This window comes from Danio rerio, chromosome 17 (genome assembly GCF_052040795.2).
Source record: "Danio rerio strain M-AB ecotype USA chromosome 17, GRCz13ab, whole genome shotgun sequence".
In the NCBI taxonomy this organism is placed as follows: domain Eukaryota; kingdom Metazoa; phylum Chordata; class Actinopteri; order Cypriniformes; family Danionidae; genus Danio; species Danio rerio.
Genome location: NC_141037.1, coordinates 16,587,148 through 16,611,018, shown reverse-complemented (window position 1 = coordinate 16,611,018; position 23,871 = coordinate 16,587,148). Strand labels below are relative to the sequence as shown.

The 23,871-nt window shown below is 35.1% G+C and overlaps 1 protein-coding gene across 3 annotated transcripts; it reads right to left on the bottom strand.

Moving 5' to 3' along the window:
• Positions 1-399: 399 nt before the first annotated feature.
• On the bottom strand, positions 400-22,820 carry si:ch211-266g18.6. 3 transcript variants are annotated; one of them, XM_087290224.1, is made up of 16 exons: positions 22,462-22,820; positions 21,112-21,257; positions 20,421-20,502; positions 19,919-19,964; positions 19,779-19,821; positions 17,888-18,240; positions 16,819-17,341; positions 14,536-14,621; positions 14,263-14,367; positions 10,217-10,389; positions 8,282-8,384; positions 8,034-8,195; positions 5,920-5,998; positions 5,711-5,810; positions 2,911-3,116; positions 400-842 (listed from the first exon to the last, which is right to left on the bottom strand). In XM_087290224.1, exons 1-16 carry the CDS (start codon positions 22,587-22,589, stop codon positions 694-696), a joined length of 2,484 nt encoding a protein of 827 aa, XP_087146350.1. In that variant the 5' UTR covers positions 22,590-22,820; the 3' UTR covers positions 400-693. The 3 variants fall into 3 exon arrangements, with proteins under 3 accessions (XP_087146350.1, XP_087146351.1, XP_087146349.1); XM_087290225.1 differs by having other exon boundaries at positions 16,819-16,918; XM_087290223.1 differs by having other exon boundaries at positions 16,819-18,240.
• Positions 22,821-23,871: the final 1,051 nt, after the last annotated feature.

Below are 23,871 nucleotides of genomic sequence, written 5' to 3'. Positions count from 1 at the left end.
ATATGATTTTATTATCATAAATGATCATTTATTAAAACCTTTTTATTAACTACATTTGTACATGTTAAATAGATACTTGTACTTAACAACTGTCTTGACATTTAGCATCAGAACACTGTATTTTGATGGTCCATTTGAGTATTAGTAGACTGTCTGCTTAATATCTGTTGATATGCTCCTTCAACAGACATTTAACTGACTATAAGAAACTTAGCAAGTACATGTCCACTTACTCTAACCCCAACTAACAGTCTACTTATAATCTAATGAGAATCAGTTGGGATGTAGATGCAATGTAACTTAAAATCAACAAACAGACCATCAAAATAAAGTGTGACCCAATTGATAAGTACTAATATAAACAACATTTCTTTTTCGTTAAACACATCTAGAAATACATTTAGGAATGCAAACGTTGTCATTTTTTTATTTGAAACAAATCACAATAATCCAATTTTATTAAATATATATCAAATTTTAAGATGAAATAATTTGATTAAGTATTACATATTCTCATTCACATAATCACATGTGTACAGTATTTTGCAGCATTTGTTTTATTTCTCTTGAAACTGAAGGATTGAAGTGAAGAAACTGGCTTGGTAATGGAAAAAAAAGAGTTTGGTTTGTTCTGGGAAACCACCCGTGTGTGTTTTTCTCTCACAACTAAACATTGAAGACCACGGATGAACTTTAGGAGGTTGATTTCCTCGGGGTCATGGCGGACCTCAGGGGAAGCTCTCCCTCAACCCAGCTGTTCGGGCTGGCCAACATTCTTTTCCATATCTGAACTTCCTCATCCACCGAGTCCATCCAGTCCACTTTCTTGCCATAGCTCTGCCCTGCAAGTAAACAGAGACACAATGTTTGATGGAAAGGCTTCAAGAAAACCTGCTGGCAGGATTGTTGGATTCTCAATGAAGCACAAAATACAAGTGAAGAGAATGAAGACTGTGCACAATAGACGTAATTAGGGCAGGGCGATAAGGCAAAAATGAAACCTTAATCATTATTTTTCCATATTGAACAATTTTAATATAAATTGTTAATATTTCCAGATTTAAAAGTTATTATCCCAACAATGACTGATAAAACAAATATTATAGGGTTCAATAAATTACTATTTAAAATATCTTTTATTAACAAAAACAGACTACACATTTGGCCTTAAATTAAAAAAATTAGTAAAATACATATAAAAAGACTAATCTGTTTAAAAATTAAATGTGCAAAACATAAAAAAAAAAAACGTCCAGCAAGTCCACACAAAAATTCAGGATTTTTTTTGGGTGATACTTTTTTAGGGGATGGAATAGGTTGGTTGTGTTGCCAGACTTGGTTTTCACAAACCATTGACATACAGATCGTTTTATTCTGCTCCTTGTCACACTTCAGGTTGCCAAACCACTTCCATATAACAGAATTCGTGCTGCCTTTTTTGTCGATAATTTCATCTTCTTTGGATAATAACTCAAGGTTAGTTTCACTTTCTTCACTGCTTCCACTCATTCTTTCTTTATTTTTGTCGTATTGTCGAGTTTGTTAGCAAAGTGCGGTAGGAAATGGTCTTTTGTTGTGCATGGTGATTGGTTGTTGTCGAACTTGTGGCATATTGCTGTTGTGTGATTGGCTCTTAGATCAATATCGAGTAAAAATGTCCAGAGCTTATCATCATTATCTAAATAAATTTTAGCACAATTCGATATGATATCGTTTATTGGCCCAGCCCTATATGTTAATATTGTCATTTTTATTTGTTTTTTATTGTATTTTTATAGGGTGTGAGTTAACAGTAGAGTAGGTCGCTCCTTACACATCCTGAAAGTCCATAAGCATTCACTGCATGATAAAGCCTGTTAGAATGAACCTTTAGTTCAAGTTATGAAAGCAGAAATACTTCTTTGTGGGTTTTTGATTCTTTTAAGTAGAGTTGCTGATCATTATTTTTCATAGCCAATTTAGAATTTATTAATAGATAATTGCCGTTTGTTGTTTGTTCAGACTACTTAATTAAAATGAGCTGAAACAACAAATTCGGAAGTTTGTTTTGGGACAACTTAAATGTTTTTTGTTTAATATACTTAACTTGGTAACAAATAATAAATTAACTTAATTCCTTCATACTGTCCACACACAAATCAACATTTTTTTTTTACAGTGTAGAGAAAAATAAGTATGAGAAAACGTTTATTTGATTTATTACAAGATGAGTGTGCAGTGATTTCAAATTAGAGGCAACAACTGCACTTAAATCTTGATCTACACAAACGACATACTTTATCTTGCGGAGTTGGAGATTTAAAATTGATTGTTTAAATTTATAATATGAAGTAAAAAGTTAGTGAAATTATGCTACATAAAATACACTGGCACAAAACTAAAACAGCAGACATGCTGGTTAATAATGCAAATTCATTCTCTTCCAGCAGGTGGAGCATATAAGTCATCTTACAGTCTAATTTCTTTATAAGACAATTTTAAGCAATATCATAAAAGCAAAAGTGCTGTTTACCAGAATATCAGTGCAAATCGTAAATGCGCTATTGACTTCATACAAGGGTCCAACAAAAAGAGTTATTTACATTTTGGACACAGTGTTTTCTGCTTTTTACTAACGTAAAAACAGCACATTTGTACATCTTATAGAAACACTGCCACTTTTTGCTTACTAAATTAATCTGTCTATAAACAAATCAAGTTAGTCAGTGATATATTCATAAAAAATCACTTGATTCAGTTCTAAATGAATCAGTTGTTTTGAGTGAATCGTTACGCTGAATCAAGACAAGGCTTGCTGCCACTTACTTGTGGTTTTAGTGTCATATTTGTTGATGCATTACAGGACTGATTCTAGGTTTAATTATTGTTATCACAAACAATTTTTTTCATCAGAAGAAAAGGTTTTGTTACCTGTTCCGAGACTGAGGCGCACACCTCCCAGAAACTGATTGGCGAGTGTGTTGTGATCCCAAACAGTCAATTCACAGCAGGCTTCAGTGACTTCTCCAGTTTTGAAGCCGTCGTACACCATGGCATGGTTATACACTGGGTCCTGGGTCTTTTTCACAACACGAGTCTTCTGGCGACTTTTCTTTCTGGTGTCTGGTAAAATGTAGCTAAGGACCAAAAAATAATCAATTAGTATACTATATGGATTTCTGATCAAGATATGTCAGATGTAGTGAATCATCTATTTTTTATTGAGCAGGTGTAATATTCATTAATATTAATTATTTGAATTCTTATTTTCACCAAGGTGCCGCTGTTTGAGGTCGAATGACCTGCAGGCTGCATTTTGTTCGAGAAAATAAAAAGAGCGGGGCTGCGGCAAAACAATGAATAAAAAGAGTGAGGCTATGGTCAAATAAATAAAGAAATAAATAAAGCGCGACTGCTGAAAGTGCAAGCAGCTAGGGACACCAGCCCTCGCGGCCAAAAATGGACCGGCCCACCGGGAATTCTCCCGGCCCTCTCGATTAGCCAATCCAGGCCTGCATCTAACCCATCTAAACATGCATGACAACCAATACAATGGAAAAGCGGTTGTTCCTTGTGCCACCTGGTGACTATTGCGTAAAGCACATTAAAAAAAACCCGGAGGAAACCCACGCGAACGCAGGGAGAACATGCAAACTCCTCACAGATACGCCAACTGACCCAGCCAAGGCTCGAATCAGCGACCTTCTTGCTGTGAGACGACAGCAAATACGATACTTTATTTATTCTGATATGGAAATTTTTGCTGATAGTGATAAATACCAATCTTAATTTTCTGAGCCTAAATCCAAAGACAAATGGCAAACAATTACAGTGATTCTATTTTTTACCTTAACTCCAGAAAACAAGGAAACTACAGACTAGAGCTTTCTTTTCCCAAAATCGAATTTAAAGTCCTCTTCAGAGTTATTCAAAGTACAACCCCAAATCAGAAAAAAGTTAGAACAGTATGGAAAACACAAATAAAAAAAGAAAGAATTTTTATAGTTTTCTTTTTTCTTAATAAACACATTTCTGTGTTTTCCAGCAGCAGAAGGCAAAAAACAAACAAACAATACAAATCATGAGGAACACATTAAATATTGTTTGTTGTATTGTCTGCAATGAAATACAAGTCAAAGTAAATTTGGAAATCACCCCTTTCTTTTTTTATGCGTTTTCCATACTGTCTTACCCTTTTCTGGTTTGGGGTTGTAAAATCTTACAGTGTTAACATCTTCTTTTTCTTCTAGAATAAACTCACACACATTTAAAGTGTTTTTTTGGTGGAAGTTATCCATAATGTTTCGACAGAAAATTTACTGATATGGTCCATCAATATATGATGCATCACTAAAAAAAAGTTCATTACTTCCAAAGAATGTACCTCCAGAACAAGTTTTAATTCAAATGAACGGAAGCGTTAAAGCATGAAGAATGAGAATCTTGAAAATCAATTTACATTTATATACTTTTTTCATTTGATTCTGAGCTGAAAAATGACTGGACATGTTCAAATCTAAACAAACAATTTAAATAAATAGTGTTCTACAAGAGCTATTAAATCACACTGCATCAGGAAAATAGTGCATTAAAACATTTGCAGCCATGTAGCAAGGAGGGGTTCGGATGGATCAGAAGACCCAGAAATAACCCATCAAAAAAGTCATTAAGACCAGACAGAATCCTCTGTTGGCTGTCGCTTTGGTGTCACCTCAATAATCAGTTTTGGCCAATGCAAACTAGTATTTAATAGTCCCAACATCCAGCTGTGCAAGAAAACATACAATCTGACGTAAGTGAAGTCATCTTTCGCAACTGTATTTTTTTTTTAAAGGAGGAAAGACTTTACAAGTAACTTTTATTCTAAATCTTGGACCTCACTCTTGAAACAAAAAATGACCAATGAAAAGATGTGAAGCACCAAAAGCGGCCCATATTAAAACTAATTTGAATACTAATTTGGCTATTGTTGTTATCCATGAATTTTCAAATCTACAAGAGAGACTAGAAAAATCACAAAGATCTACATAATAATAATAATAATTACACATATAATAATAAAATATAATAAATAAATAAATACATATAATGAATATAATATAGTTTTGAATGTAATAATTAAATTTTCTTATTCAAAGGGCCAAATTCTGACTGAGGAAAGTTGAATGTGCTGGCCAGTGTGTAATTTGCCTAATAAATGACAATAGGCTAAAAGTTTTTATTTGAAACTTGAACAGATTCCTTCTTTTTTATGATATACAGTATGATGTAATATATTTGTATTTGAAAAATAAGTACTTAATTCATATTTCTTTATTATACATCTTTAGGAAATATCATTGGTACATTAAAAAGTGTTATGATGACCATCCGATCTGACACTGAAATAGTGCTTAAAATGTCACTAAAATGCAGTTTTTAAATTTTACAAAGAACCACTACTTTCACCAGGCTGGCTACGGGCTTAATTTGGTCTAAATGTTTGTAAAACTATTACGTTTAGACAATAATTCTGTATTTGCATTCGTCCTCCAAACCAAACAAAATAGTCATCAGAGTTATTTCCCTTTCTTTTCACATCAATTTGATAGACGACAAAGAGAAACGAAACACAAACATGACACTTCAAACATGACACAGAGGAAGCGTGAGAGAGAGTTGGAGACGGAACAATGGCTTTAGCCTGCTTTAAAGTCAGGTCCGTAACAGAAGACAACAAACACACCCTCACCATTTAACAAAGGAATCGACTCCCTGAGGCTTCAAGCGACGCAATTCTTTTGCCTCACGCAGCCAAACATGAATCTCCCCGGTGCTGCTCTTCGACCCACCTGAAATCAAGTAGTGCATTTAAAGCAAATACAGCTTGTTTTTCATGAGCAGTATTTCTAGATATACAGACACATGGAATTCACATAACAGACTGCATTAAAACTGTACCAGTGGATGCTGATGGAACATATTTTAGTGAAACTGACAGCAATCCATTAGACTCTTTCGTTTCTGCATTTTCCGATGTCTGTGATGAAAAGAAAATGTAATATTGTGTTAGACTAGAGAAATGGGATGAACTGTGTGATCACTTTTATATAGTAGAATGTACAGCATGGACTCTGTTCCTAAACAAAGTCATTTAAAGAGGACCTGTTACAAAATGTAAAATAGGTTTCTGATGTATCTAGAGTGTGTATGTGAAGTTTTAGCTCAAAGTACATCACAAATAATTATATATGACGCTTTGAAACAACCACTATTTAGGCTATAATTAACACTATAATGCTATTGTGAAAAGAGGGTGGAGCTACAAATGCCTATGCAACAGCATAGCAGCAGATTCAAAACTGGAGTGATCTTATCTTCATGAAAAACTGAAAATGTCTCAGAAAAAGGCAGTCCATGGCTCAAAATTCTTTTGGCTCAGTCTATGGCTTATAAAAAGGCAGTCTATGTAGACTACAGTGTTCATTTGTGCATCCTAAAACATCTATAATGCCCCTTATCAAGTTTGATTTTTATTTTAATTTCATTATTATTTCTGATTATTATCTATAATATGATTATTATTTTATTATTAATTTAAATATAAATAAAATTAATTATTTATTTTTTAACACACTGTTGCCACACAACTATGTTTAAATCATAAAACCTAATGTGCATAATAGGTCCATTTTAAATAAGAGATAAAGTACATCCAGCCAGTTGTTACAAGTGGTGCTCGCTGCAGAGCCATTTCAGGAGAGGTGAGCTCCAGAGAGGGGGAGCTTAAGCTTGAGCTCCACCTTTTTTGCACTTCTTCTACGAGTGATGTCACTGGGGGTAGGGTTAGGGGTGGGGTTGGTGTACGCATTAAAACAGCTTACAGGAGGAGGAGCGACAGCTCATGCTCCCCCTCTCTGGAGCTCACCTCTCCTCAAATGGCTCTGCAGCGAGCACCCTCTCAGTTGTTATTGCAGAATACAGCCTGACAGGCACATCATTTGTTTTAGACTGAGGAGCTTTACTCTCTGATAACAACTGGCTGGATGTACATTATCCCATTTATTACATGGCTATTTGAGACAAAACTAAGAAGTTAGACACAAAACATCTCTATATGGGTGATTCTAGAATTACAATTTGCGACTCCTGGAAAAAAATCCTGTTCATAATCAAACACAAAAACTTCATTGAACTTTATTAAGTTTTGAATGATAACGCAAGTTTTTATTATTTAAGTTGTCTAAAAAATAATGTCTGTATGTGTATTTAGGGATATTTTGTATATATGTCTTGTATATAAAGACTCCCAGTATGCATATTTTGACTCTGCCATCTGGATCATACATTCAGCTTTAATTATCAGGCAATAATTCAATATAATTTTCATTCTTAAATTATTTTTGTGTGTATAATACAATTAAAATATATACAGTTCTGTTTTAGTCATAGGTATCTGGTTTGAGGCGTGCAATTTTTGTCGGCTCTTTAAAAAAAGTCAACTTATTTGCAGTTTCACTTTCTTTAAGGAATGGTTTATTTATACCCCTGAGACAAATTGAGGTATTGGATGCGAGTATGGAGTAAGGACGGGTGTTTTAATGGAAAGAAACCTCCGCATTTCATGATGCAGGTATCTTTGGTCCTTTACTGACTCGGTAGGTGCAGAGAATAGTGTCAAGCAGACGTGTGTGTATGGAATATCCTGCCACAAAACACGGTGCAAAATCCTACACAACGGTAATAGTTTGATTGCGGTGTTTACATGTCTGTAATGCACTTGAATAATGTGACTAAAATAGGAATGGTCTTAATTTGATTTCTGTTTAGTTATTAAGGTAATAAAAAAAACACTGTTTACATGGTCGACTCTTAATCAGAGTATTGTCTTAATCGTATTAAAATAGGATTATCGGTGTCCAAGTAAATGTACTCAATGAGTAAAACAACAATTAGTAACAAATCAAAATGTCCCCTATCACATTTAAGCATTTTGCTGGATTTTTTATATCAATAATATATTCAGGTTACTGTAAATTTCGTTATTTAGGTTTTGTAAAACATAAGCAGTGTACCTTTGGCTGTAGGTTGTACCAGGTAAGGGCTTCATGACCCCAGTCCCAGGTCCTAAAACTGAGCTCAACCTGACCCAGAAACACATTTCGGCCCCTGGAATCATTGTGCCACACAGAGAGGTTCAGAGACTTTTCCGGCAGCTCTTCACGGTTCACTTTGTACTGATTTAAAGAAACATTTACAGATAAGTTTAAAAGTTATGCATGATATATATTAATCTTTCTATTATTCCCACGGAGAAACGCACCCTCAGAGATTCCACAAAAACAGGATTCACAGTCCGCTTTTTAATGGTGGTTTTCCTTTTGCTGCGGCGAGACTTGTCTGGGTAGAGATATGTCTTGACATAACTGTGAAGGAAAGTTTGATATTCTTATTTTAATAAAGGTAGACTGACAAAAACCATATTAATGTTTAAACTTGTGGAAAAAAAGTCAGATATGGGTGAATTAATGTTTCAAATTGCAAAACTTTAATTACGTTTATATGAACTTTAAATACACAGTATATATTTGTTTTCATGGCAAGATTAAACAAGTGTTGGCTGTGTAATATTTATAAAAAAACCACTTAATATGTGTTTATTGTTTTGTTCAATAAACCATCTAAAATATACAGTTTTTTTCAGAGGTCGTGAAGTGAAATGAGATCAAAAAGTTATTCTGAAATCATGTTAAACAAATGCTTTTCATTTGACATTCATCCTTCACACCATGCAGAAAAACACTTTTCAATTTATTTATAAGCAGAATAAACGTGAATAACTTTACTGTTAAAGCTCTTCTGTAGCTTTATTGTTACACCAGCGTCATTCATTAATTCATTCATTAATAAAATCAAAATTTTGATTCATTGAAAATTTTAACTCAATTACGATTAATTAATGATTACTTTATTTATTGGCCTCCATAGTTCACTGATAGGTTTTGTTCTGTAAATATGCTCACATATTACATGTGAGAGACTTCTAAATAAAGGGTGCTTTACTTGATTTTAAAATAATTGAAGGAAACAAACTATCTATGATTATTTATTGAACATCATTGCTGAACAACTGAAAACAAAACACACACTGCCTAAAACCAACAGTCACTTTTTTTCCTATAAATCGTGCACTTTTGGAAACCAAATTAATTATTCATTCATTTTCTTTTATTTCGCTTTTATTTTTATTTATTCATTTGCTTAGTCCCTTTATTAATCCAGGGTCGCCACAGCGAAATGAACCGCCAACATTTTTTATATATTAAAAGTAGAAAATAAGCAGTATCTCTTATAAAATAAAATAACTTGCATATCCTGTAAATAATATTTTAAACTAAGAATTTCTTTCATCTTCTGTAAACAAATATTTTCATGTAAATAATAAATGTAAATAATAATTTTAATGTAATGTAATCTCTGGGGCAGCTTTCAATCATCTTTAATGTAATGCAAACGTGCGACATGTTGTTACATTTTATGAGATGTGCGCGGTTATGTGACTGTGCAAAAGCTGCGCCGGACCACACCCGTGCATTTAACGCAGAAGTTTTAATCCGTGTTAACAGAGAGGAGTTATGTGCAACCCTATCTCACAGCGAAATCGTATAAATTCGTACGTAGTAAACAAGTGGCTAAATTTAGTTACTACAAGTGGCTTACGATTTAGCCACTTGGTTACTACGTACAAATTCGTACGATTTCGCTGTGAGATAGGGTTGGTTACGTGACTCCACATGCAGTAGGGAGAGTAATTGAACAAATTTACCTGAAAAATTTGATCGATTATAGGTTCTGAATGTCCATTTCGATTACTTTTCGGTTAATCGCCCAGCCCTAGTTTGACAGCATCTCACTATTAACCCTTTTATTTATCAGAGTTGTGTCAGTATATTATTCAATAAAAGATGTGGGCCAAAAAATTTTTTCAAGAAGTGCACCATACATACCATGTAAAACTGAATAAATAAAATGCTAAAATGTGTATTTCATACAGTGAGGAATAACCAAACATTTACTTAATACTTAATAACAAATGTTACACTGAATTACATTTTAGATGAAAAAAGCATGATAAAAACCATACTAGTCATTGTGTTTGCACAGGAAAAAAAATCTTATGATAAAGTATAATAATGTATAGGAGAAAAAAACTAAAACTAATTTAAAGCCGTATTACGCTAGACAGTTTCTAACTTACGGGTCAGTACGTTGCTTACGAGGATTAGCAATAGCGAGATCCTGACACTGTTCAATCATGATGATGAGCTCTCCAACAGGGCTGTACATCACTGCGAACTCTACAGAGCCCTGCACCTCCACAGTCCCAAAATCCCCAGCGTCACTGTACACACTCAGCAAACTCCCAGTGCGCTGACGGGGGACAAAAAGAGCAGGCGTGAAACTCTGGAAGACCATCTCTTTTTTTTTTTCTTTTTTTGACATTTAATGTTTTAGAAAGAAAAATGAATGATGACAGGAAAGGGTGGAAGAGAGCCGGGAATAGGGGACTGGGAAATGATGCAGTCTATACTTGAACCTGCGACCTACTTAAACATAAACACATGCACCACACAGCAAAACATGACAATATTCAATGACATTATGCAATTTAGATGTTTCATATATCACTAGATATTTTTATGTCTAATATGTAGAAACATCTGCAGCTTTCCCCTTTTATTGTGGGCCTCGATTATAAAATGTTGCATAAAATTTTATAATAACATAATTTCCAAAAAGTTTGTAAGTGTGATGCACAGAAAACAAATGTGTGCACAAAACCCATGAGTACGCCTCTCTTAAAGATATTCACAAAGACATTTATAAATAACAAAATTGAAATTGTGTACAACTGACAGTTGTAAATGCCCCTTAATTATTATCATTACCATATAAAAGAGCTCACGCCAATATCCAAATTTTTAGGCTTCAGAATGACGAAAATTGAGACCCTGCTAGTGGACGTAGACGCTCATGCTTACACTTTTTGAGAGTTTTAATCAACTAAAAAGTTTTAATTATAAAAAGTGAGCCATCCTACCCTTAAAATCACTTGATATGACGACTTATAAAAAGTTTATTCGCACAAAATTCCTGCAAAACATTAAAAAAAACACTATAGAAAGAAAAAAATAGACATTTCATATAGTTACAAGTCATTAACTGGGGTACCCACCAGACGCACTAGAGGGCACTCCAGCTATATGAACACTCCATCAGCCATTTACCCGGACTACACTTACCATCCTGCTTTGCATCTCACAGCTGTAACAGTTTACCAATTTGGACGCTGATTAAACTGACAGCTGCAGCACATTACTTACACTATTTAAGCACCGCACTCAAACATCTACATGGTTGGATTTTGTTTTGTGTCGTGCACTTCACTTGTGTTTCGTGTTGTCTTGTTTTGATTTTTGGACTGTTTTCTGATTATTTGCCGCCTGACCCTAAAATATATTATATAAGTTTAAGGCTCTATTAATTTTCAGAGAAGCTGCAGATGTTTTTTTTTTATTTTAGCTTATTTAGATTTTATTTATTTATTGTGGATTTTATACATTAGTAAATCAAGACGTTGCAAATCTTCTAGGAATAAACCTGTGTAGACTACAATATGTGATTAAACGTTCTCAACATAAGGCTATTAAATTAGTTTAATTAGTTTAATCTTGCAAAAACTCACGTTAAAAAAACAAATCTGACTACACTGTGAAATAAATCTCTCACACTGCATCTTTGTTGTTAAGGATAAATTTGGTGGAAGATTGGTTGAATATCTGCTCAGTACAGGCTACTTCTTCCAGCTCCAGGTATGTGGCGAGAATTTTTCTGGAGGAGTCTTACCAGCTACTTTATAACCCCCAACTTAACATTCATGCTAGAACGGCAGAAGGATAGGGGACAGTGCTGGAGGAAATGTAAGGAAGACTCATAGATATATACACCATAGATATCACATAGGAACCCTGAGCATGCGTCAATTGCGCCGCCCTCTTTCTGCATTCATCATAAGGCAAAGGAGCACCAACTCGCACTAAAGTCTAGGCTTATGCTAGTTTTGTTGAATAAAATAATGTTATGAAATATGGCAAGATGCTGCAGTGCCAGAAACTTATATAATTGTCGGTTAAATTAACCAGTCATTCGTAAAGGGGATTTATTCACTAATGAAATGCTACCTCTGTAAGAATGAGAATCAAATCAAATTAAACAAGAAGGGACGATAATACATTTCCATGCACACAAACACACTCTTCGTCGGCAATGCCCGTGCAATCACATCCATCAATGTAGAAAAATTATTTTTCATAATTGAAAAAAATATTTGCATTCTGACCATCGGGAAAACTCCCGATCACAGATATATGTGTATATCTCTGGCTTTGGATGGCCACAGTCCTTCACTGCACCTGGTTCCGCATTCATTTCAAATGAGTAGTACCCTGTACTAAAATGGTGGCTCTATTGGCGCATTCCTTCTAATAGACCACAGCATGGTAGGCAACATCTAATGTATACAGTATATCTATGGGGAAGACTTGGAATTAGACTAACTTAGACTTATATACAGTAAATATTAAACTTAGACCAGGGGTGTCCAAAGTCGGTCCTGGAGGGCCGGTGTCCTGCTGATCTTAGCTCCAACTTGCTTCAACACACCTGCCTGAAAGTTTCTAGTATATCTACAGTAGTAAGAGCTTGATTAGCTTGTTCAGGTGTGTTTGATTAGGGTTGAAGCTAAACTCTCCAGGATACCGGCCAGGGCCGGAGTGGGACTCCTTTTCAGCCCTGGAGTTTCAAGCCTTAAACCGGCCCACGTCAGTTCAGAACTGACTATATTAAAATAAGGTAATTTCCAATTCAGTTTCTAATCACACTATCACGTCTTTTTCAAGAAAACAGCTGCTTTAGAACTTCAAATGTTCAACAACCCTTACAGTTTTATATGTCTTAACAATAAAAATGAAAAAAAAAAAAAGAATTACACAGGTGATGTTAGAACACGGATCGACAGCCTCGTAACGCAACATGCTGACCACTGGACCAGAATGGCGCTGTTATGCTGGCGAGGCCGGCATGGTAGTTACATCATCATTACCATGGGGCTACAAGAAACTAAATAAGAAGTGGGGAGCTGCGGCCAAATAATGGATAAAAAGATAGAAACACCAGCCCTCGCGGCTAAAAAACGGACTGGCCCACCGGGAATTCTCCTAGTCCTCCCGATTAGCCAATCTGGACCTGATACCGGCCCTCCAGGACCGAATGTGGACACCCCTGACTTAGACTAACAATTTTCACATATTTTGGAGTTGCCCAGCCATTCAGTCATACTGGCAGGATGCAATGCAAGTAATACAAAATATTTTTGGTGATGGAATGGACTTTTCTTTTACAAGAATTTACCTGCGAAATATTTCAGCCAACTTGATGGTAAAAAAACAAGTATTTATTAAAAATACTTCTAGCAACCAGTAAGAAAACTAACTCATAAGTGACTACAACCCAAACCCCCTACAAAATCTGACTCTCCATGTCTTTTTCTTTAAAACTACAAATGAACAAATACCTGCAATATCGGGAGAAATGGATTGCACTCTAGCCTTTACACAGTGTAAACCGATCTTTATATCTATTTGTGACTTGTAAGGAAATACATGTGACCAGTCAACTGTTCATTTAACTTCCAGAGTGTTATTGTATTTTTATTTTTATTTACCTTAAAAAATAGAGATACAAATAAAGTATATATATTTTTAAAAAATGATGAATTTAGTGCCTTACATATATATTGTTAGATAAAAATTTAAATTTGATTAATATAGCTGCAGTACTACAACATTACCTTAAAAATGTGTGTAGATATGCTTAGCAAGTCGATAAGTACTTTTACACGTTAAATATTGTTTTTTTTAATATATATATATATATATATATATATATATATATATATATATATATATATATATATATATATATATATATATATGAACATGGCTGTGTATTTAAGCATACACACACTCAAATCTGAGCGTGTACACACTTTATAAAATGAGGCCATGTTTCTCTATGGCACTTACCATAAAAGTCAACTTTGCTTAAACATTTTTCATGAGTTTAGGCCAAACTACTTACAATAAACTGTTTACCGGGTAACTGACAAATTTGGCCAAGCAATGGCAAACTGCCCTTTAAACACTGTTAAATATAGAAAACAGAAATGCTAAAGGTCCAGCTTACATCAGTAAGAGACAGAGCGCTAGCTGAAAAGCCTTTTCTGCTAGACAGATCTGACCCATAACTGGACAGTGAGGTATCATCATCATCTGAATTGACTCCTTCATCCTGCAACATAAACAAAAGAGCCAAAGCCAAACATAACGTTTGAACACAACCATCAACTTTGTCTGATCATCATCTCACACTGCAGCAGCTTGTAAAAAAAAATGATGAAATGATATTTCAAGTGCTGCAACAGCATGAATTACATTTGTAAAACAAACAGCAGCTCACCTCCCAAGCATCTGCAATGTATGAAGGATTTTTCGCAGTGGAACTCTGAAGTAAAGCCTCCAGAACTAATGCCCCACGTTTGTTTCCTAAAGAAATCAAAAGAATTGAGCTCAACTTGAATTTAGATTCATTAGAGTGAAATCGAACAGGTTGAACCTGAGCTTAAGTGAACATTCACACAATACAGGGTGTGTAGTTCTCAAATATCAGCCCTTAAGGACATTTCAGAAATCAGACATGCCATTTTACACAAACATATTAATATGCCGAGTAAAGGCACACTCACACCAAGAGCGAGAACTATAACAGGCCTAGGGTTGGTTAGTTCACTTCAAAACGAATGATCTGTCATCATGTACTCTATACCAGGGGTGTCTAAACTCGGTAAGGGTTCCAGAGTAAGTTTCGGGTTGACAAAGCCTACTTGTTTAAAATAAGGTTAAATGGTTTCACTGGATATATCGTTTGATATAAACTTTCTGTTAACTCAGAGTTTAACCCAGAGATTGTGATTAACTCTGGACCGCACCTGAAATTGTGACCGTAATTGAAATTTTTAGAAACAAAAAATAGAACAAAACATTCTCTCAAGCAAGTTGGACAAGCGCAAGTTACAATGGTGACAAAACCAACCCACCTTCTTGAGCCCAAGAATTCAGAGTTTGCTCAAACTAAACCTGAACTTACCGAAAGCGACAACAGGCCTATGAAGAGACACATACTTGACACAACACAACACAACAAAATAAACCTCACTGTTTCTTGCTAAAACCTAAAAGGTACTGTATAGTAGGTAAATTATAAATTAACTAATTAAAAATGATGGTGATTTGCATATGTTTATTAATCCTTCGAACCGCTGCATTCAAATCTGAAAATGCAAAAATCTGAAAAGAGATTCAGTCTTTAGTCTTTTGAGTTAGTTATGAAGTTAAAACAGTCAAATAACACAGAAGTACTGGGATAACAGTTAACATAAAACCACTAATATTTATAGTGAAGATTAAAATCACCATCATATGCATTTACCGACGCTTAAAAATGAAAGTTGTGGCAGCAATTACATTTTTTATATTAATAGGTGGCAACAACCAGCCATCAAAAATATGCCAATAAATAATTCTTCAAAAATGATCCATTTAGCAATGAAACAAAGTGAATAACTGAATAATTTATTGAAAATGAGACTACAAATAATTATAGGCTGTAATTATAATGTTAGATTTCTACATTTAGCGTTATCAGCAACAGTAGTAGTAAGTTATTTTTATTCAGCTGATTATTTCTTCATTTTGTTTTTAATAAAGTTACAGGTTCTAAGTTCTGTTTGTTTAAACAAGAAGTTTCTTGCAATACTGTTTTTGTAATAAATGGAAAGGAAATTACATATGTCTCCTCCGCTTCTTAGCTGATCCGAAAAATGGTCCGATCCATAACTAAAAAACCATTATGTGGTCTAAACCTTTATGAGCCTGGAACAGGACAAATCAGCGATGACAGAATTTAAATTTTTGGTATGTGAGCTACTCCTTTAAATAAATCAGTTCATCATATGAAACACTTAAACCTCTTCATATTAATCCGATCAATGGAATTATATTTGTAAAATGTTTTGAAGTGTGAACAGACTATCAATGGAGGGACAGAAATCAAAAAAATATCTTAATTTGTGTCCCAAAGATGAACAACTTTAGAATAGAACAACATGAGTTAATGATGACAGAATATTAATTCTGGAGTGAACTAAACCTTTAACCACTTAACGGTCATCTTTTTCAGTGCACAATTATTCATTCATTCATCCATTTTCCTTCAGCTTAGTCCTTTATTTATCATGGGTCGCCAAAGCAGAATGAACCGCCAACTATTACAGCATATGTTTTACAGTACGGATGCCCTTCCAGCCACAATCCATTACTAGGAAAAACCCATACACTCTCACATTCACACACACACATACACTACGGCCATTTTAGTTCATCCAATTCACCTATAGCGCATGCTTTAGACTGTGGGGGAAACCGAAGCACCTGGAGGAAACCCACGCGAACATGGGGAGAGAACAGGCAAACTCCACACAAATGCCAACTGGCCCAGCTGGAATTCGAACCAGCAATGTTCTTGCTGTATGGCGACAGTGCTAACCACTGAGCCACCATGCCGCACAGTTCACAATTACTAACAAATATTTATATATGTATATTTAATTTCCAGGAGTGAACTCAAACAATGGGGTGACAGATAAATGGTTAAGTCTGTAGTATAGATCGCATAACCACTTACCTTTCATTTCTGCTGGATCTGGAGATTCAGATGGCACAATGACTATACTGGGAACCGTATCATCTGTACCCTCCAGGTTTGGCTCCTGATTGGTGATGTTCTGCAGGACAGGTGGTCTTGTTTTTTGAGCTCTTGCAAGAACATTTAGTAGAACATCTGACTTTGTTTCAGCACTGTCCACATCAACTTTAATTTCTGAAGAATCTTGACCAAATCCAGCAACATCGTCACTGGGATGAGCTGGTTTAATTGGTTCAGGGACAGATTTGTCCATGTGTTTATCTTCTCTGATGTGCACTAACTTCCCATCATCTGTCATTGAAAAAATGTCTTGGCTTATTTCTGATAATGTCTGATTATTATATGACCTTAATTTTACTTTATCTTCACAGGAATCAAGATCACTTTGTACAGTTTTGTCACATAATTTCACACCAGTTGTCTGATAAAGCAGCTCATTTTCATTCTTCTTTTCAATCTGGACCTGGACGTCATCACCAAAATCACTGGAAGCATCTTTTACCTGTGGAAATTCATGAGAATCCATTTCAATCCCCCATTTTAATGACGGACTCTGGGACTCTTCTTCAGCAGAGAAATGCTTATTGATTTCTTCCTCACCAGTCAAATGCTCTACTGCTTGATCCATATCTGTCTCAACAAGAAAACCAATGCTTACATTTTTCCCTTCACCTCCCTTCCTGTCTGAACTTGCCTCATCATTAACAATATCTCTGGAGGCCAAACTTCCCTTATCACGCACATTAGCAGAGTCTAAAGGACCTGCTTTATCGCTCTCAGACTCTCTGAAAGTCAATTCAGCTAAACACTGCTGATCTGTGCTTGTGCTATTTTGGAAAGCATTAGAAAATTTGTTAACTTCCTTTGAATCGCCGTGAGCGGAGTGTGTAGTCAATTCTGGCCCATGACTAGTGAAGGCTAAGGAAGTCTGTGGTTGAAAGTGAAACTCTTTCATTGGTGAACCACTTTTTAGTAAAACATTTTTAGACTCAGTGTGAGATGTTTCTGGACTTGATGTGTCCTGAATGTTTTTAATGTGTGGTTTTACCTCTTTTAGTTTAATTCCAGAGCTATTGTTTTCATCATGTACAGGCTTTACAGTGTTTGGTTCCAGGGAGATCTTCACCCAGTTCTCTTCAAATGATTGGTCTCTCTGTAGTGCTGGAGGGAGGGAAACTTTTCGTCGTGGCTCTGGATTTTTTGTGGTGCTTCTTTCTGGTTTAGTGTCTTGAACTGGACTTGAGAAGGGGAAAACAGTTGTTGTTTGGCCACCAGAGAGCTCTTTAGGTTGTGTTTTTGTAGACTTGTGTCCTGGGTCTGTGCCATTGAGGAAAGGGTTGGCATCAGTTTCTGCTCGTAGTTTTTCTTTTTTGTTAGACACACTTGGAGCAGAGGGAGTCTCTGTAAATACAGATTATTTATACTGAGAAGTATGACAAAAAGTTCAAAATTCTAAAGAAATTAGTACTTTTGTTCAGCGAGGATCCATTAAACTGTTCAAAAGTGACAGTAGAAAATATTAAATGGTTTCAAAATACTTATTTCGAAAAAATTATGCTGTATTAAACAATTTACGCATCAAATACTTTTTTAAGTGAAGTTTATTTATAAACTAATTTCGAGAGGATCACGTGCTTATGATTGACACGGCTGGCCCCGAGTCAAGTTAATGAACGAACCATTTTCTACAGGGCAGCACGGCGGCCCAGTGGCTAGCAATCTTTTGGATCTTTTCAGGATCTTTTGAGCTCGGGGCTCTCTCCCGGGACAGCATGCCAAACTAGCTTATTATCAATCATCAGCTAACTGAACTCTTGAAAGAGCATCACAGTTCCCACATAAAATATTTGTCTATCTGTTTCTGTAATGTGATGGGATGCTGACAATGGAGATGGGGATCCAAATGCAGGTTTATTAACAAGAATGGTCAGAAAAGCAATGGTCAACAAGGTCAAACAGGTGCATGCAGGCAAATCCAGAAGAGTGGTCAAATAACAGGCGAGTGGTCGATTCATGTTGCAGACAACGTAAAACAAACAAAACAAAGCAAAGGTCATACACGGAAAGGCAAGGCAAAGGGAACTAGTCGTAATGTCTCAAACAGTTAAACAATTCTCGGCATAGGGGTGTGGGTGTGTGTGTGTGCACTGTAATTAAAGTCTATGTAATTAGTCCATACCAATCCTATGGCTGTGTTTTTGTGTGTTTAATCAATGGACTCTGAAACAGGTGCGTGTGAGCGGTGCATGACTGTATATGTAATTCTTTAGTGTGGTGTGCATGTAGTTCTCCGGCGATTCGCATGTATACCAGTGATCTGCAAGGATTAGATCGCTGGTGATAGTGACAGTTTTCAACATTGATAATTATTTGAAATGTTTCTGTTGAAATGTCGCCACAGTGGAATGAACCGCCAACTATTTCAGTATATGTTTTTATGCAGCAATTGTACTTTCAGCCACAACCCAGTACTGGGAAACACCCATACACTCACATGCATACTCATACACTACGACCAATATTGTTAATCTAATTCACCTATAGCGCATCTTTAGACTTGTGGGGGAAACTGGAGCACCCAGAGGAAACCCACAAGAACACAGGGAGAACATGCAAACTCCACACAGAAATGCCAGCTGGCCCAGCCGGGTCTCGAACCATTCTCGACATTCTTGCTGTGAGGTGACAGTGCAAACCACTGAGCCACCGTGCCACACATTTCTAATGTTACTATCATGGGTGCCTATATATTAAATATTAAAATACAAATAAATTCATTTAAATTCATTTAACAATATTTCTGTTTTACTGTGTTTATGCTGCCTTGGCTCACCATTGTCAAAAAAAGAATTGTAAAAATCCCTTCAAATGACAGTTATACAAAGCCTAATTTACTACAATAATATTATATTAAAAATATTTATGTGATTCATACTCACCAACATCACCGATGAAGTCCTTATGAGTGTGTTGATGATAAGTCTGTAAATAACCCAAAATAAAAACAACACTAAATTCAGGTTCAGTTCTGATATAATGTATATTTGCAGAAAATCAAACTATAATAGACATAACAAACCTCTTTACTCAGGGCTGGATGGATTAATCTAGGGTCAGCTGATGCACTACAGAAGACAGAAAAACATAATATTACTCATTTTTATATAGTTTTCAGACATATAATAAAATTTAATATAATATAACAATATAATATAATATAATATAATATAATATAATATAATATAATATAAGGTCACATTTTATTTTGATGGTCCGTTTGCTGAATTAAAAACATTGCATCTACATGACAACTAATTCTCATTAGATATTAAATAGACTGTTAGATTGGGCTTAGGGTTGGTGTAAGTTGACATGTACTTGCAAAGTTTTTTAAAATTACTGTTGTAGGAGCAATATTAGTTGATATTAAGCAAGTGGACCATCAAAATAAAGAGTTACATAATATAATATAATATAATATGATATAATATAATATAATATAATATAATATAATATAATATAATATAATATAATATAATATAATACAATATAATATAGTTTTGTAAAATAATGGCCATTACTTTGGACGAGTGTTGTGCTCATCCTTATCATGCTCTTTGTTCTCGTCCAGTTTATCATTCAGGAAAGGGTTGGGTTTATGAACTGAGTTAAAAAAAAACAAACAAGGAAAAAATAATATAATCAGTTCTGACACACAAAAAGCATATGATTTAAAGCACAAATTTAAAGTAGACATGTGCCAATATTTAATAAAACAATATATTGTGATAATGAACACATGATATTGTTGTTTGCACTTATTCAGAATTCAGGTTGCACTGAATATCCAGACTGCTGCATTTACAATTCAAAGTCCTATCTGTTGCTATCTAAATGGTATTTATTTTCAAACATAGACATTTTCACATGCTAATCTGTTTGACAACATTCCTCAGATATTGACTGTGGTTGTCAGCAGATGCTTTTTGGTCACCTAAATATCTTTTGTGTTCAATAGAAAAAAGAAACTCAAACAGATTTGAACGGGAGTGTGAGTAAATGATGTCAAAACTTTCTGAACTATCCGTTAACGAAACCATTGAAGTAGTGAAGAACAATAGAGGGCAACATGGGGCACAGTATGTTGACTTGCATGACTCAGTCTGAGTGTAAAAAGTTTGAAATGAGCAGACAGGTGTGGTGTGTGTACTCAAAGGTAATATTCTTCTTAACAGCGTTGCTTTAATAAGGAAGGCATGAAGTCCAACACACCTGCTGTTTTCTTCCATCTCATAGAGGTCCTCACCACCGCTGTGACGTCTGTCTGCTGGCCGTATCGCTTGATCCTGAGCTCCTCAAACCACTCGCCTGTCAAATTCTTCAGCTGTTGAAGGTCAGGAACAGACTGCCTCAGTTTCCTGGTGTGACAGAAAAACACAAAGAGAGTTCTTGTTTAACAGAGCAGACAAATGCCCTTGTTAAAGGGAAAGTTTACCCAAAATCTTTAACATAAAATAGTTTTGAAAAAAGTTCATCTTTTGAAGGATGTTGAAAACCTGTAGCTATTGGGATCCATAGTAGGAAAAAAATCTAATCAAAATCAAAGCGAAATCAATGGCTACTAGTTTGCAACATACTTCAAATTATCTTTTTTTGTGTTCGACAGAAAATAATTCAAATACGATTGGAAGAAGTGGAGGATGAATTGAATTAAATTGAGGTATTTGTGGGTGAATGATCAATTTAAGATCAGAATATGCTAGCGAACAAGAGCATATTCTATTTTTAAAATAGCTACTGTATATACTGTACACTCACCGGCCACTTTATTAGGTACACCTGTCTAACAGCTCATTAACGCAAATTTCTAATCAGCCAATCACATGGCAGCAACTCAGTGCATTTAGGCATGCAGACATGGTCAAGACGATCTGCTGCAGTTCAAACCAAGCATCAGAATGGGGAAGAAAAGTGATGCTGATGCTAGAGGTCAGGAGAGAATGGCCAGACTGGTTCCAGCTGATAGTAAGGCATCAGTAACTCAAATAACCACTCGTTACAACCAAAGTATGCAGAAGAGCATCTCTGAACGCACAACACATCCAACCTTGAGGCAGATGGGCAACAGCAGCAGAAGACCACACCAGGTGTCACTCCTGTCAGCTAAGAACAGGAAAATAAGGCTACAATTCGCACAGGCTCACCAAAATTGGACAATAGAAGATTGGAAAATATGGTAAGGTGTACCTAATAAAGTGGCTGGTGAGTGTGTGTATATATATATATATATATATATATATATATATATATATGTATATATATATATATTTATTTATTTATTTATACAAATAAAATGTAAATAATGCAAGTATTATTAAGAGGGCCAATTATTAATATTAAACAAAAAGTAAATAAAACATTAAAATTAAATACAAAAAATGTAAAAGATATTTAAATAGTATATTACATACACATAGATAATGACATAAATAAACAAATAATGATATAAATAAATAAAACTGTAACTTTACACTTTTAAATGAAGGAAAATACAGCATCATTTATAAGCATGCGTACTTTATCCTCGCGAAATATCGTGTGGATCAATCACCCATTTCCTACCTGACTCGTCCACTCTCTAGTCGTTTTAAGTCTTCATCTCTTAGCAGCACCTGACGGATGGCCGCCTCTTCCTCGGCAGACAGAAAACTCAAGTCTAGCAGTCCCAGGGCACTTTTGGACGGTTTCATTCTGCTCAATAAAAACAAACGAGCACGTTTCCCCAAGGTAAGCTGCGAACCACCGCGCTTTACTTTAATCGGAAATCTTGACAGTGCAGTCTCAGTCGTCGTGATTCCGTTTTAGCGCAGGTAAACTCGACTCTCCCCGAGGTGAACAGCAGTTTTCGACTGCTGGAGGAAGAGAGAGAGAGCTTCAGCACTTTTAACGCGGTGTCAGTCATTCACTTTCACACGGTGCGCGGTGACGTCATCTACCAACATTCAGTTTGAGGAGGAGAGTTACTGTTTACCTACCTGCGTCCTTCAGGAGTGACCTAGAAACCCAAACCACCCACAAGAAAAAAATAACATAGTCATTTTTAGTAAGTACTATAGTTTTTTAACCATTCTACAGTAAAGTGGATCATAGTGTTTTCAACACTTTGTTAATGAATGCTCAAAACTGGTATAAATTTAATAAACAGATAAAATTTAAATGATGTAGTGTTCTTTAGTTATTACTGGAGTAAACTGTGGTGTAGTGTGACCCTAAACCAACCACATGAAAAAATACCATAGTAATTTATAGTAAATACTACAGTGTCTTTAACCATACTACAGTAAAGTGGATCATAGTATTTACAACAACACTTTGTTAATGAATGCTCAAAACTGGTATCAACTTAGTGTACAGATAAAATTTAAATACTGTAGTGTGCTTTAGTTTTTACTTGAGTAATCTGTGGTGTAGTGTGACCCTAAACCACCAACACCAACAAAAAATACCCTTGTAGTTTATATTAAATACTACAGTGTTTTTAACCATACTAAAGTAAAGTGGATCATATATTCACAACACGTTGTTAATGTTCAAAACTTTATTATAAACTTGTGAACAGATCAAATTTAAATATGTAGTGTGCTTTAGTTTTTACTAGAGTAAACTGTGGTGTAGTGTGTGCCTAAAGCACCCACATGAAAAATACCATAGTAATTTATAGTAAATACCACAGTGTTTTTAACCATACCACAGTAGTGGATTTTAGTATTTACAACACTTTGTTAATGAATGCTCAAAACTGTAGTATAAACTATAATACCAGAATAATTTAAAGCAAAAACTTTAGTGTTTTTGACTATACTACAGTAAAGTCTAGTATACCGTATATAAGCTAGGCCTATATCATAGTAGGCTATTAACAACACTTTGAATGCTCAAGTAAACTATAATGCTCAAGTAACTATTAAATACTGTAGCATACTTTAGTTTTTACCACAGTAAATTGTGGTGTTGTGTGGTAGCTATAATATA

Bases quoted from the DNA above. Each gene is read 5' to 3' on its own strand.
- si:ch211-266g18.6 (XM_087290223.1), bottom strand. From the start codon at position 22,589: ATGAAACCGTCCAAAAGTGCCCTGGGACTGCTAGACTTGAGTTTTCTG. The intron at 19,965-20,420 runs GTAATGGCCATT...TGTCTTCTGTAG, and splicing joins GAGCACAACACTCGTCCAAA to TGCATCAGCTGACCCTAGAT. The intron at 8,196-8,281 runs GTGCGTTTCTCC...TCTTTAAATCAG, and splicing joins TTTTTGTGGAATCTCTGAGG to TACAAAGTGAACCGTGAAGA.